General features: G+C 40.2%; 1 protein-coding gene and 1 long non-coding RNA gene across 3 annotated transcripts in view; both read left to right on the top strand.

The window, feature by feature from the left end:
- Positions 1 to 3,533, top strand: part of MARC1 (mitochondrial amidoxime reducing component 1) — a 9,660-nt gene extending 6,127 nt beyond the window's left edge. Inside the window, exons 4-7 of the mRNA XM_017812775.1 lie at positions 125 to 194; positions 816 to 877; positions 966 to 1,037; positions 1,568 to 3,533. Coding sequence (XP_017668264.1) covers positions 125 to 194; positions 816 to 877; positions 966 to 1,037; positions 1,568 to 1,697 — 334 coding nt within the window. The 3' untranslated portion in view covers positions 1,698 to 3,533. The remainder of the gene's footprint in view (positions 1 to 124; positions 195 to 815; positions 878 to 965; positions 1,038 to 1,567) is intronic.
- Positions 3,534 to 7,125: 3,592 nt separating this feature from the next.
- On the top strand, positions 7,126 to 8,968 carry LOC108496287. Of its 2 annotated transcripts, XR_001874411.1 has the most exons (3): positions 7,126 to 7,921; positions 8,029 to 8,112; positions 8,820 to 8,968. It is a non-coding gene; the product is annotated as an uncharacterized LOC108496287 (long non-coding RNA). The 2 variants fall into 2 exon arrangements; XR_001874410.1 differs by having other exon boundaries at positions 7,129 to 8,112.
- Positions 8,969 to 11,977: the final 3,009 nt, after the last annotated feature.

Raw genomic sequence — 11,977 nt, 5'->3', positions numbered from 1 at the left:
ACAGGCTTGCCACTGAGAGTTCATCTTTAGGTGTAAAGTAGGCAAAGCTCTGCATACTGTAATCGATCAATTAATGATACAAATGAACAATTTGTAAATTGTCAGTGTCATATTTTTTAAATAGCCTTTGGCACAAGAGTAGAACTAACCCTTGCAATACTGCAGTCCACCACTGCATCTCTGACAATGTTCTGGTAGTTCAAAAAAACACTATTTAGGAAGGTATCAGGTGATGAAATGAACTGGTAATGGTGGCATTTATGTGTTTTTATGTCATGTTGCCATTTTTTTAAAAAATTTCCTCTGGATAGATCTGATAGTTTCTCGAATCTAAAAAGTTCCTGAAGTGGGGAATAGATCTCTGTCTTCCAAGAGGGATTGCAATAGGAAGCTTGTGTAGATGAGAAGCGAAAAGTTACTTCCACTGAAAATTTCCTTTCTGCTAAAATGGTGATTTGCCAGAGGCCACAGATCAGATTATCACCCACACAGTAAGAATAAACTTGGTTTAGGTTCAGTGCTTCAGAGAAGGGCACATTGCAGAACGAGATTCATTATTTGTGTATCGTTCTTTTCGGATATAATTATTAGTTGAATAATATTGGATAAATTGGGATAAATACCCTGAAATGGGTTAAATGCAGTGACCATAAAGTTTTCATTAAAATAGTACTGTAATATAACTGCAAATTTTGAAGGTACAAGTAAAGGTGAGCATCTCAAATGATGCAGCTTTATGAATGATTGTGCTGCTCCTGGAAAAGTGATTGCATGTGGGTGTGTCTAACCTGTGCCCAATGTTCACCTTTCCTCAGGACACATGGGAGGATATTCTTATTGGTGATGTGGAGATGAAAGGGACCGTATGTTGTGGCAGGTAAATGTTTGAGACCTTTAGTTTATACAGATGCAAAGAGGTTTATGATAAGAAGCTGTTACTGATTTTGCACTGTGTGTCTTTGCAGGTGTATTTTAACAACTGTTAACCCAGACACTGGAGTCTTGGACAGGAAGGAGCCTTTGGAGACATTGAAAAGGTTATAAAAATAGCAGTGTTTCTTAAGTTGTGGGAGAGGATTTAGGCTAGGTCCCAACATGTTAGACTAGTATTTTAGAACTGATTTGAAGTGTGTGGGGGACAGAATCATGCAGTGTAAGGGTCTGTGTATATTGGCTTCCAGTCTACTTTTTGCAGTATGCTAAGAAAATTCAAGTTCTCTCTTCAATCTTGCAAACTTTACATTTCATATCTCTTCCGTCTCTGCTAGGGTGAATGCTTGGGGTAACAGGTATTGAAGATATTTAAAGATCTAACTTTGCTACGTTGACTTTTATTTTTACAAAAATTTTTGTATATATATTAGACATAGATGGACGAATACAGTCAAGCTTTTTTTTTCCTCCATTTGAACTGTTTGATTCTCATAACTACAATATTTATTTAGTTTTTAGTCTAGTATGGTGACCAAAACAGGGCTTCATTATTCATATCCTCTCTTTCATCACTGATATTTTGATGTTTAGGTTTTGCTATCACTGATTCTAAAGAAGGGCTTTCTCTCTGCAGTTACCGCCTTTGTGATCCATCCGAGCGACACATCTACAAAACCAGCCCTCTCTTTGGGAAATACTTTGCTGTTGACAAAACTGGAACGATTCAAGTTGGAGACCCTGTGTACAAGATGATCTGGGAATGAAAGAGACTTTGATCAGAAGATGCTTTTTCTCCTTTGTACACAAATTGTTTCCCCGTGAACACAGTCACCAACATAACCTTTTCTTATTCCTTGCAATATTTTTAGTGCCATGTCCCTTTGTAAGGTGCAGGGGGGTCTATGAGGCTATGAAATGCCAGTCATTTCAGATCATGTAATCTACTAGCATTCCTGTAGCAACCACATCTTTAGTTTTTCTGGAGGCTGTGAGAGAAGAAACTGATCCAAGACAGACTTCACAGCACTACTGTGAGCATCACACCTCCTAAAATTTCATGTCAACCTTAATATTGGAATCTGAAATTACGTGCAAGGGTTTGCATCGTGTATTAGATACATTTAGTGCCTATAAAGAACCACAAAAACAGTCATGCCAAGCACAAAGTATGTTGGTCACAGAGCTGCCTTTACAAGTGAACATGGAGTGGAAATGGCAGGACTGTCTTGGATTCCACCCTTCTTTGGTCCTAATCATCTTACCCATCTGTAGGAATCTGATAATTATATTTTCTACTGCATAAAACAAATAGAGGAGGAAAGTATTTGGATTATGGCAGTATTATCTTTTCTTTAATTGTTACGTGATTTTTTTTCTTTTAAAAAGGAACTCCAAGATAAAAACCAGCCATCTTTCAAATGCTTATTTGTTTCAAAAGCTTGTTCCTTTGTTATGAATTACTAGATCTAGAAAGAGTGTTCCCCTAGCCAAAAGGAGGAATCTAATTAAGTGTGGAGAAGGGCAAATATGACCCAATTTGGTGTTTAGATTCTTTCTTTTCTGTTGTAAGTATGAACCTGAAATTTTAATGCATGTTCACAACTTAGACCTGAAAAATGAAGAGCCATTGGGCTTTGAACAAGTTCAAGTGGATGTGTGTGACAAGCCTGAAGCAGAAATATAGGGAAGGTATTATTTGTGAACTCAGAGTTGCTCTGAGTGTCATTTTTTTAGCAGAGTGCTCGGTAAGGATTTAGTTTTCCTGGGACAGACAAGTGCCCCCATTTGGACTGCACATGGCATATTTGTGTAGTGTTATGCCTCATGCAGCAAACAGTGGGATATTAGAGAAAAAGCATCTTTTGAAAACAAAGAATTCTGAGGGTCCCTTTTAAAAAGCACGTGTTGAAGGTTCTTAATGTTAGAAGCTGAAAACTTGTGGAATTCCTAATGGTATTATTAAGCACAGGCAGCCTGCTGGCCTGCCAAAGCAATTAGTTAAGTGTGTGTCTCTTCATTAAGTCAAAGAAGCGGAAGGAAAGAGAGCTGATTTTTTGCCTCTAGCAAAACGTATTTTTTTTTCACTGTTGTTTTAGCAGCACATCAGCATTTACATAACAAATTGTGTGATATAGATTCTGTTGCCTCTTGTTAGGCTGTTGTCAATTGGGCTAATTTGGAAATGGGGCTGTCTTTGCAATGAGAAACAGCCATCTGCTTTCTTACTAAGAAGAGGCCTTAGATCTAACCCCCTGATTTACTCCTGTAAAGCCTCTTAGAAGAATATTTCTAGAATCCTAGAACAGGTATGCACCTGAGTACAACACATTTCACAAATGACACTTAAATCAGTTATGTCATCAAAGAGAGCTGTTTTGGGAAGTCAAGAGCATAACTTAGAACATTATGCTGTAAATATCTTCATCTAACTGTTGAATTGCTGCAACTGTATGAATTGTATTTGATTTTGTTAAAACTATTTAGGAAATTGACTGAAAACATGTCAATCATAAACCACTGTTTTTAAATTGTGTACTTAAAAAGTTCTTTTTTTAACTCTAGAAGAAGAAAACAAAAGTATAAACTTTTGTTAAATCAAACTCTCGTAAGGTGTAGCATTTGTGAATCTTTCTTTCCTTTTCCTTTTTTCTCTCTTTTCTGTTTCCAGGTTCTCACATATAGTTAATACTGATTATTTGGATTTTTTTTAATCCTACCTCTAAGTTCAAGAATACATGCAGTTAACCAGACGATGTGCGTAAGAGAGCAGAACCATCAGATAATAAGTTCGTATCAGACTCAGTTTTACAACCCTTATGACAAAGAAGATGTTTACAGACTAACTCATTTTTTACAAATATATGAAAATAGGAAAAAATGGGTTTGAAAGTAGGAAAGTTTAGTACACTCAAGTCAATGCAAGGTCATGCTTCCTATTTCATGTCTCATAGGATAAAACCCAAACTTTTTTTTTACAGGACTTATTACACCAATAATTCTTGCAGAAGGCCATGTAAGAGAAAGACAGTCATTGCAGGCGGAAATTTCTGGGTTGCATAAGATTTAAGGTGGGTGTGTTTTCAGCCAAATCTGCCTGAGCCCCAAAAGCCCAAGAAAGATCATGCTTCTGCTTCTTAAGGAGGAGAACAGCCTTCCAAAGGCATCACTCTGCTGCTCTATAAGAAGTAAAGAGATTCCTGGTCCTTGCCTCTACAAATGGCAAAAGTTTCAAAAAGGGCTGCCACAGGGTGTTAATTTCTGGTCTATCCCAGCACCTTAAATTGCCTTTTCCTCATTCAAGATCCATAAGAAATTCCCTGTGCTGGGTAGCTATGGGGCTGAGGTCTACACATACGAAGTCTTTGTTTCTTTTGGACAGAAGATTCTTAATGCAGGCATAAAGCCCACATGTGTATCAGTCTTCGGTCAAAAGAGAGGCAGCACTCATACTCAGAAAGGTTCATACTTTTAAATAATCTACGTTGTGTTAATGCTAACAATCTCAATTTAGAGAGTCACGGTTACTAGTTACCATTTTTTCATTTTACCTGTGTGGCTGCATGTTCTGAGGGCATTTCGGTGCAGGCAGATTGAGAATGAGCCTTTAGTTACCAAGTAGCCTCAATTTCCAGTATTCAGCCATAGCCTGGCTTGAGGAATGCCACTCTCCTCGGTGGACCACAGCTCATCACACTGGCTGCAGGAAATCACAGAATCAGAATGGGTAAAGTTGGAAAGGACCACAGGGGGTCATCTGGTCCAACCTGCCTGCTCAAGCAGAGTCTCCCAGAGCACATGGCACAGGATTGTGTCCAGATGTTTCTTGAATATCTCCAGTGAGAAAGATTCCACAACCTCTCTGGGCAACATGTTTCAGTGCATAATCACTTGCATAGTAAAGAAGTTATTGCTCATATTCAGGTGGAACTTCCTGTGTATCAGTTTCTGCCTGTTGCCTCTTGTCCTATTGGTTGGTACCACCAAGAAGAGCCTGGCTCCATCCCCTTTTGAGGATACTTACTGAAAGTATCAGGAATACTTTTAGATACTTACTGATAAAATCAAAATACAAGTAACCGTAGCCTGAGCTAAATAGCAGGTAGAGGTAGAGATTATCTTCCAAAGACATGGAGTAGCTTGTGGTACATCACTGTGAAGAGTTTGGGTAAAACCTCTCATTTTCTGGAACTATGTAAAGAAAAAGTATCTCCCCTTTGCCCCTGGACCATTACGCACAAAGCATCTAGCTGGCTGAAACTTCACTTTCCTCCAGGAGCAATATTGCAGAGAATTGTATCTTCTCTAGTGTACAAAATTGCTCTGACAGCTTATCACTGCTTGTTTAACAGCTGACTGTTCTCACTTTCTTTAGGCGCTGGATAATAAGCACAGTGAAACAATTATTGTGCTCCATTGATGCGCTAACCCTCACAGCCTCTTTGCTGTTGAGTTCCAAAAACCGGCTTCATTCACTCTTAATTGAGGTTTGTCTTCCAGAGCTTCTGAAGGATGATGATTCTTCAATCATAGCAGCCACAATTATATTCACTGAGTCATGGACAGTTATTTTCAAGAGACCTACCTATAATGCTTTGGGATAAGTTAAAGGTGATGGCTAAATCTCTTCATTTTATCAAAATTTTGTGCATAGAAGTGTAGGACTGGAAAAAAACAAAACAAAACTGCTGGATCAGGGTGCAGTCTTCTCTAGCTGCAGAAAACAAAGCAATAGACATTAATTTCAGGATTGGAGAATACCTCCTTCATCTCTCTCCACATACCAAGGCCCACAGGGCCAACTTCCTGTCAAGCTTTGAAAACTTTAAAATTTTGGTAAAAGATGAAAAGCCACAGTGATAGTTGGACTACAAGAAGATCTTAAGAGAGATCAAGAGTACCACCAGTGTCTTAGATACTTTCAAAGATAAAGACTGAACTCCTCAAAAAATAATCTTCCACTGTGTTTACTGTTGTGGGGTTTGGTGGTCCATATTAATTCTCCATTCCTTGGGTTTATTTAAGGTAAAGCAGAATGTCAACCTCTTTTCAGTTACCTCAAGAAACAGATAACATGAAGTTTCATTTCCCTCAGGTCTCCTTTAATTCTGTTTAATAGACCTAAAGCTGTCCAACAATGGTTTGCCATATCCTGGGCTGCATCATTTTTAGCAGAACTCTCTTCCAGCTCATGTTCATGAGCTCAAAAATGTAAGTCACAGACATCCTAACTGAGGATGCAGGTTGCTCTATAATTAATCCTGGAAGGGGCACCAGGAAGCCAAATAGAATCCATCAATCTAAATTTAGTTGTTAAAAGTCTGGAAAAATACCTCATACTTTTAGAGTTCCATGAGAATTATCTGCTCAGCCCTGGAAGTAGTTTTAGGAAAAGGCTGAGTTTACTTGAAATGCAACTCAAACACACTTGAATCCTTCAACAGCCACTTCAAAATAGAGAAGGCTCTTGGCACTGTATCTGATGGAGCAGAAGGTCTGTGCTGAACCTCGCTTGTAGGCAACCCTGTGTGCTACTGCTCTCTACTTGTGGGAACTGCACTCTGTTGTGCAACCAAAACACCTGCCTAAGTGGTCAGCTGGATCTTCCTCATTGCAAGACTCTTTTCTGCTACATAGGGTGGCAGTGTTGGCTGTGCTTTCTGGGAGGACCTATTTTGGGAACAGCCATGCTCCAGGAAGCCGCTGGGACTTACCGGCCCCTGGGAGGATGCCGAGAGCAGATAAAATTGAAACAGCTTGCAAGGAGTTCTGTGGCACTGCTGAGAACCTGGCTCAGATTATCACCTGGACTCAGCTTGGCCTTGTGGAATCTATCTTTGGAAGCAGTGGCGGCAGTGCTGGAGTCAGTGTTGTGCAGCTACGAAGGGTAAGCAACGTGTGTGTTTATTTTAAGATTGCCAACAAGAGCAAAGTCCATCTGACTTCTTTAGTTGGAACATGCAGCTGGACCCAAGGGAAGTCAGGCACTGCAGCAGACAATGGAAAGCTGCTAGAGGAAAAAAAACCCCAAAACGTTAGGGTGCTTTTCCACTTTTTTTATTCTATTAGAATTATGGAATGGCTTGGGTTGGAAGGGACATTAAAGATTACAGTTCCAACACCCCTGCCATGGGCAGGGACATCTTCACCAGGTATCCAGATTGCTCAGAGCTCCATCCAGCCTGGCCTTGAACACTTCCAGGGCTGCAGCACCCACAACTTCTTTGGGCAACCTGTGCCTCACTACCCTCACAGTCAGTATTATGCTTACCAACTGCAAACATGGATGGCATGGCTAGTTAATCTTCTTGCCTGGGAGCAGAAGAGGTTAACCTGGGGAGTTTAGAGGTAGCAGTGTGTGTGAAGCCTTAGTTACATGGCTTGACTCCCTAATCCATTGCTGTTAAAATTTTTCTGGTTAGTTTGTTTGCTTTTCAGCAGAAATTTATCAGTTTATTTACACAGGTATGTTAAAATATTATTTTGTTTAATTTAAAACAAACAAACCCAAAAATACTTCCCCTCGCAAAAAAAAAAAAAAAAAAAAAAAAAAAAAAAGAAAAAAAGGAACTTCCAAACCCTAAAACTAAAAATCCCTGGGTTTTTTCAGTTGCTTGTTATGAAAAAGATTCCCAACAGCACAGCTTCAAGCAGTAGGAAAGTCATATTGCCAATCAACAAGCAATGCATGTAATCATTATGGAGCCATCTACCAGCATCTCTTTCCTAAAAAGCCCTGTCAAATTTAGCATTCTTACAAGAGCCTTGGAACACCAGTGCTTGTCTTGTGTTCTGCTGACCTTTCTTCAATCCAAAAATAGCTGTTCTTACCCCACTGAACTTTCTACAAACAGAAAGACATTTGATGCCAGTTACATTTGAAGAAAATAAACTATATTTAAAGCTATTAGTCAGTATCACAGATAGTTCCTGTTGTCCCCCATACCCCTGGGATTGTTTGCCCTTTTTAAATGGAATAGGTTTGGATAGAGTATGTTTCTCTGGCATGGTTGTTCTGAAGGGGCCTCCCACAGATGCTATTTAACATATCCTCTGTTAATTCAAGGGGAGGTCAGTGTATTTTATCTGTTCATCTAGATGGAGCTGTCAAAGTGGATTTGGAGCTGGATTTGAAGATTGGTTTAAATTTGTAAATTTAAAAGTGGAGAAGTATGCCCACAGGTGAGTCTTAAAGCAACCACTCTTATACCAAGCTCGTTTATCCTTTTTTAAAAATAAAATTTGATTGTGCATTTTTTATAATAGACTTTGGATAATGCTTTTGGTTTTGTTTAGGGTTTATGTGTGGAGTGTCAATGTTTAGTCTGCATGTTCTCCCCAAAATTACAAAACCCTGAAATTCTCCACAAAAAATCATACAACACAAATGTGATTTTGAAAAGCAATTCAATTCCTTCTGTCCTCTCTCAGTTTTTTTTATTGGGTAATGTAATATGGACATTGTTTCCTTCCATCTTAAACCCTTAAAGTAGTCACCTGTTTGTAGTGTGTCTGTGTGTATATATGCATACTTACATAATTATAATAGAATGTGTAAGAAATCAACCTTGGGTTCAAAATGGTGTGCTTTGCATTTATACTCAAATGCTTTGTTTTGTCAGGTTCCCCAAGGTTGCCCCAAACAAATGTCTGAGGGCATCTCAAAGTTGGCAAAATAATCAGCTCTGACCAGTTTATTTCCATTCCTGATTACTTACTTTTTCCCATGAGAAAATCCTTTTGGATAGCATGTTTAACTTGTGGAAGGGAATGGAAGCTCTGTTCCTGCAAAATATGAAGGTTCCCTGACTTGCTATTCTTGTTTCATGCCCACTACAACCTATTATAGATGCATGTATGTTTTTTTTTTTTGTTTTCTTTCCTGGCAGGTTTCCAATAAAAAAAAAGGAGACGTCACTTTTGGTACATCCTCTGGTCTAAAAGACTCTTGGCATCAACGAAATAAAGCTGAATGGTACATAGTGTCCCAGCACAGGATGAAGCTGTGATAATTAACTTTTAAAGCTTTAAAACTTCATTGACTTGTGGGGTTTGTTCCTTTTTTCTTTCCTTTTTTTTGGTTGTTTGGTTTTTTGTTTTGTTTTGTTGTTTTTTTTTAGTTTTGTTTCTCCTTTCTTTGTCCATCTTTAGTGACTGGGAAATGACCTGGCGTAAGGCACCTTAAAGTAAGTTTTTTCTAAATTTCCAGCTTCGGTGCTTTCTGCTGCACTTTAAGTCCTTCTCTCACATACAAATGGTGCATCCCTCAGTGTATCTGAGTGCTTAGTCCCTTTTTCTGCAAGTTGAACATCTTTCCTAGAGTGGCTCTTAGTCCATTTGCTCATGAAGCCATTCAGGGTGTAGTGCAGCCAGACAGGATAGCATTGGGACTCTCTGTTCACCTTAGCATGTAGTGAGGTCAGGGAAAGGAAAGGAGGAAGAACAACTATCATAAAGCATTAAAATGGTAAATAGTTTGGGTTTTCTGTTTGCCAAAGCCCAATGAAAAATGTGTTTCTGCTGGATAAAGACAAACTCTGTTGAGATCATAGGACCCTCACTGTTGCTCCCAAGGTTCTGTGTTTTACCCCAGCATGTCTGGCAGGTTCCTAGAGAGCATATGGCCATAAATGCAGGCCCATTCTAAAAATGCCAACACCTAATGCATGTTGGGGTGCACCTGGCTGTGTGTATATGCACCTTTGAGAGTGTCTGTGTTGCTGGGGTGAGCCAGGGTTTCCCCCAGCCATCCCAGTGACATCTCTGGGGACACTGAGCACAAAGATGGGGAACTGTCCCTGCAGCCTCCCCCCGTGCCGCAGAGCTGAGTGGCAGCTCCAGTGCGTGCACATCTATAGAGCCTTGTAAAAGGAGACTCTGTGTGCTGGATGGTGTCAGGCGGCATCTCCAGAGGTATCCAGTGGAACTGGAAAGTAGCCTTGTGTGTATTAATGACCAGCTGCAGCGTGTAGTCTGCTTTAGCTTTGTCTGTGACTGGATGTACTCTCTGCTGAGGGCTGCCTCCTCCGGAGAATGATGTCGCTTATCTTGGTTTTGCAACTTCAGTAAATCTTTTGCTGTCTTTTGTACTATGTTGGGACATGTGGGGTTTTCCAGTGTGATACACTTTCGTGTATCACAAACAAACAGTGTTCTCAGAGAACTGCAAGAGAAGTGTAGGGAACAAAACAAAGATCTCTATGTAACCTTTGTTGATCTCACCAAGACTTTTGATATCGTGAGCAGAAAAGGTCTATGGCAGATTTTGGAACGCTTAGGTTGTCCCACAAGTTCCTTAAGATGATCATCTCACTCCATGAGGATCAACACAGCCAAGTCAGATATGGCAATTGGGAGGTCTGGAGACACACTATTTATAACGCTGCTGATGCTTTCGAGAAAGCACGCAGGATCACTCTCGAGGAGAAAAGACAACGCAGAAAGAATCGTTCCTTGCTGAATATACCACCTAAGGAGTCTTTCTGCTGTGCCTTTTGCAATCGGACATGTCTGTCTCGTATTGGCCTTTTTAGCCACCAGTGTGCTTGTAACAAACGTGGGTAGAGCCCTTCCCAAATCTTTGTTCACGAAGCCCAGGCATGATGATGATACTTTTGTGCATGTTGGTTGTGCCTGTACTGTCGCAGAAATTTTTGATTAATGTATCATGCGTATGCCAAATATCTACCTCTTGAAGATGATATACTGAGAAGGAAAGATGCAAAATCAATTTGGGATATAGGATGTCCCAGGCTTATTTGCTTAGAGTGAATTTATTTATGTCTAATCCCACTGGTGTCAGAAGTTCTGCTTTCAGTCTTCACCCCATACTGAAATTAAAAGCCTTGGCACTCATCAGTGCCAAGAAATAAATAACTGACCGAGGTTCTCTCTTCAAAGCTGTCCCAAGTGAAGTTTTTTGCATGATTATTTTTGTTTTATTTGCATCTGTGACTGGAACCAGTTCCTGCCAGTGTCATGGCTGAATAGCAGCCTGTGCTTTAGGGAGTCTTCCATAAATTGCATGGGACAAGTTCAAGCCAGGAGTCACAAGGGTAACAATAAACACATGAAGGTTTCACACAGATCAGCTTCTTGAAGATGCTGTACACACTATCGCTCTCTGAGAAGGAATGACTATGTTAAGCACATCTTTCAATCTGCTTCTCTGCTTTAAGATGCCCTGGCAAATTCTGCAACAGGGGCTAAACAAGTGGGGAAAACAATCACCTGGAAAGGAAATCTCTGGGAACTGGTTTTGAGACAGGCATAAGTGACATCACAGAAATTATGCTTCTTTCAACAAAGCAGTACTTTCAGGGAGTCTTTTCTAAAGTCAGGGCAGGATTCATCTCTGTGATAACCCACAATTGCTGAATTGACGTGTGAATAGTTGAAATAACCAAGAAGCTCTCTGTGAAAAACATGTGGGCATCTAATGTCTGGGTGGCACACCCTGAGTGAAGGTGCTGCATTACTGGGCTGTGCATTACTGGAGAGAAGGGGAGAAATGACTCCTTGTTTTCTGAGCATGGCTTCTTGGTAATGGTTTTCCTTCTCATAAAGCCTTCCTTTTGACTAGAAGTTGGATATTTTTAACATCATTCTTTTAATGTGCTTTTGATGGGTAAGAACAAAGGGAAAAAAACACTCTTCATGTGCTACAAAAAGACCAGGTGCATTTCCACTGCATTTTAGAAGAGCACCATGGAAGTTCCTCCTCAAACAACTAGCGTGCTGTGGTTCAGCCCTTGCACCAGCCTGCTCCACACTGCTGTTCAGCAGTGTCCCATCAGCTGTGTGCAACTCTCTTTCATTGGATGTTGCTTCTGCAGCCAACAGGAGGAGCAGGAAACTGCTTCTGAATTAGAGCCAGGAGTCACTTGTAAAATACTCCTTTGGCCACCTCATGAAGGGCTTGCAGCACCTCAGGGGTGTTAATTCAGCACCTGGCAAGCTTTGGGCTTCTTACAAAACCGAAGGAGAATGGATAATCATCCTCTCTTTCTCTGAGAAGAGCAGAGTGAAACACAAGAGGTGAAATGTT

Source organism: Lepidothrix coronata, unplaced genomic scaffold (genome assembly GCF_001604755.1).
Source record: "Lepidothrix coronata isolate B3197 unplaced genomic scaffold, Lepidothrix_coronata-1.0 Scaffold38, whole genome shotgun sequence".
In the NCBI taxonomy this organism is placed as follows: domain Eukaryota; kingdom Metazoa; phylum Chordata; class Aves; order Passeriformes; family Pipridae; genus Lepidothrix; species Lepidothrix coronata.
The sequence above is the reverse complement of the archived record's forward strand: the minus strand, read 5'-3'. Positions and strand labels throughout refer to the sequence as shown.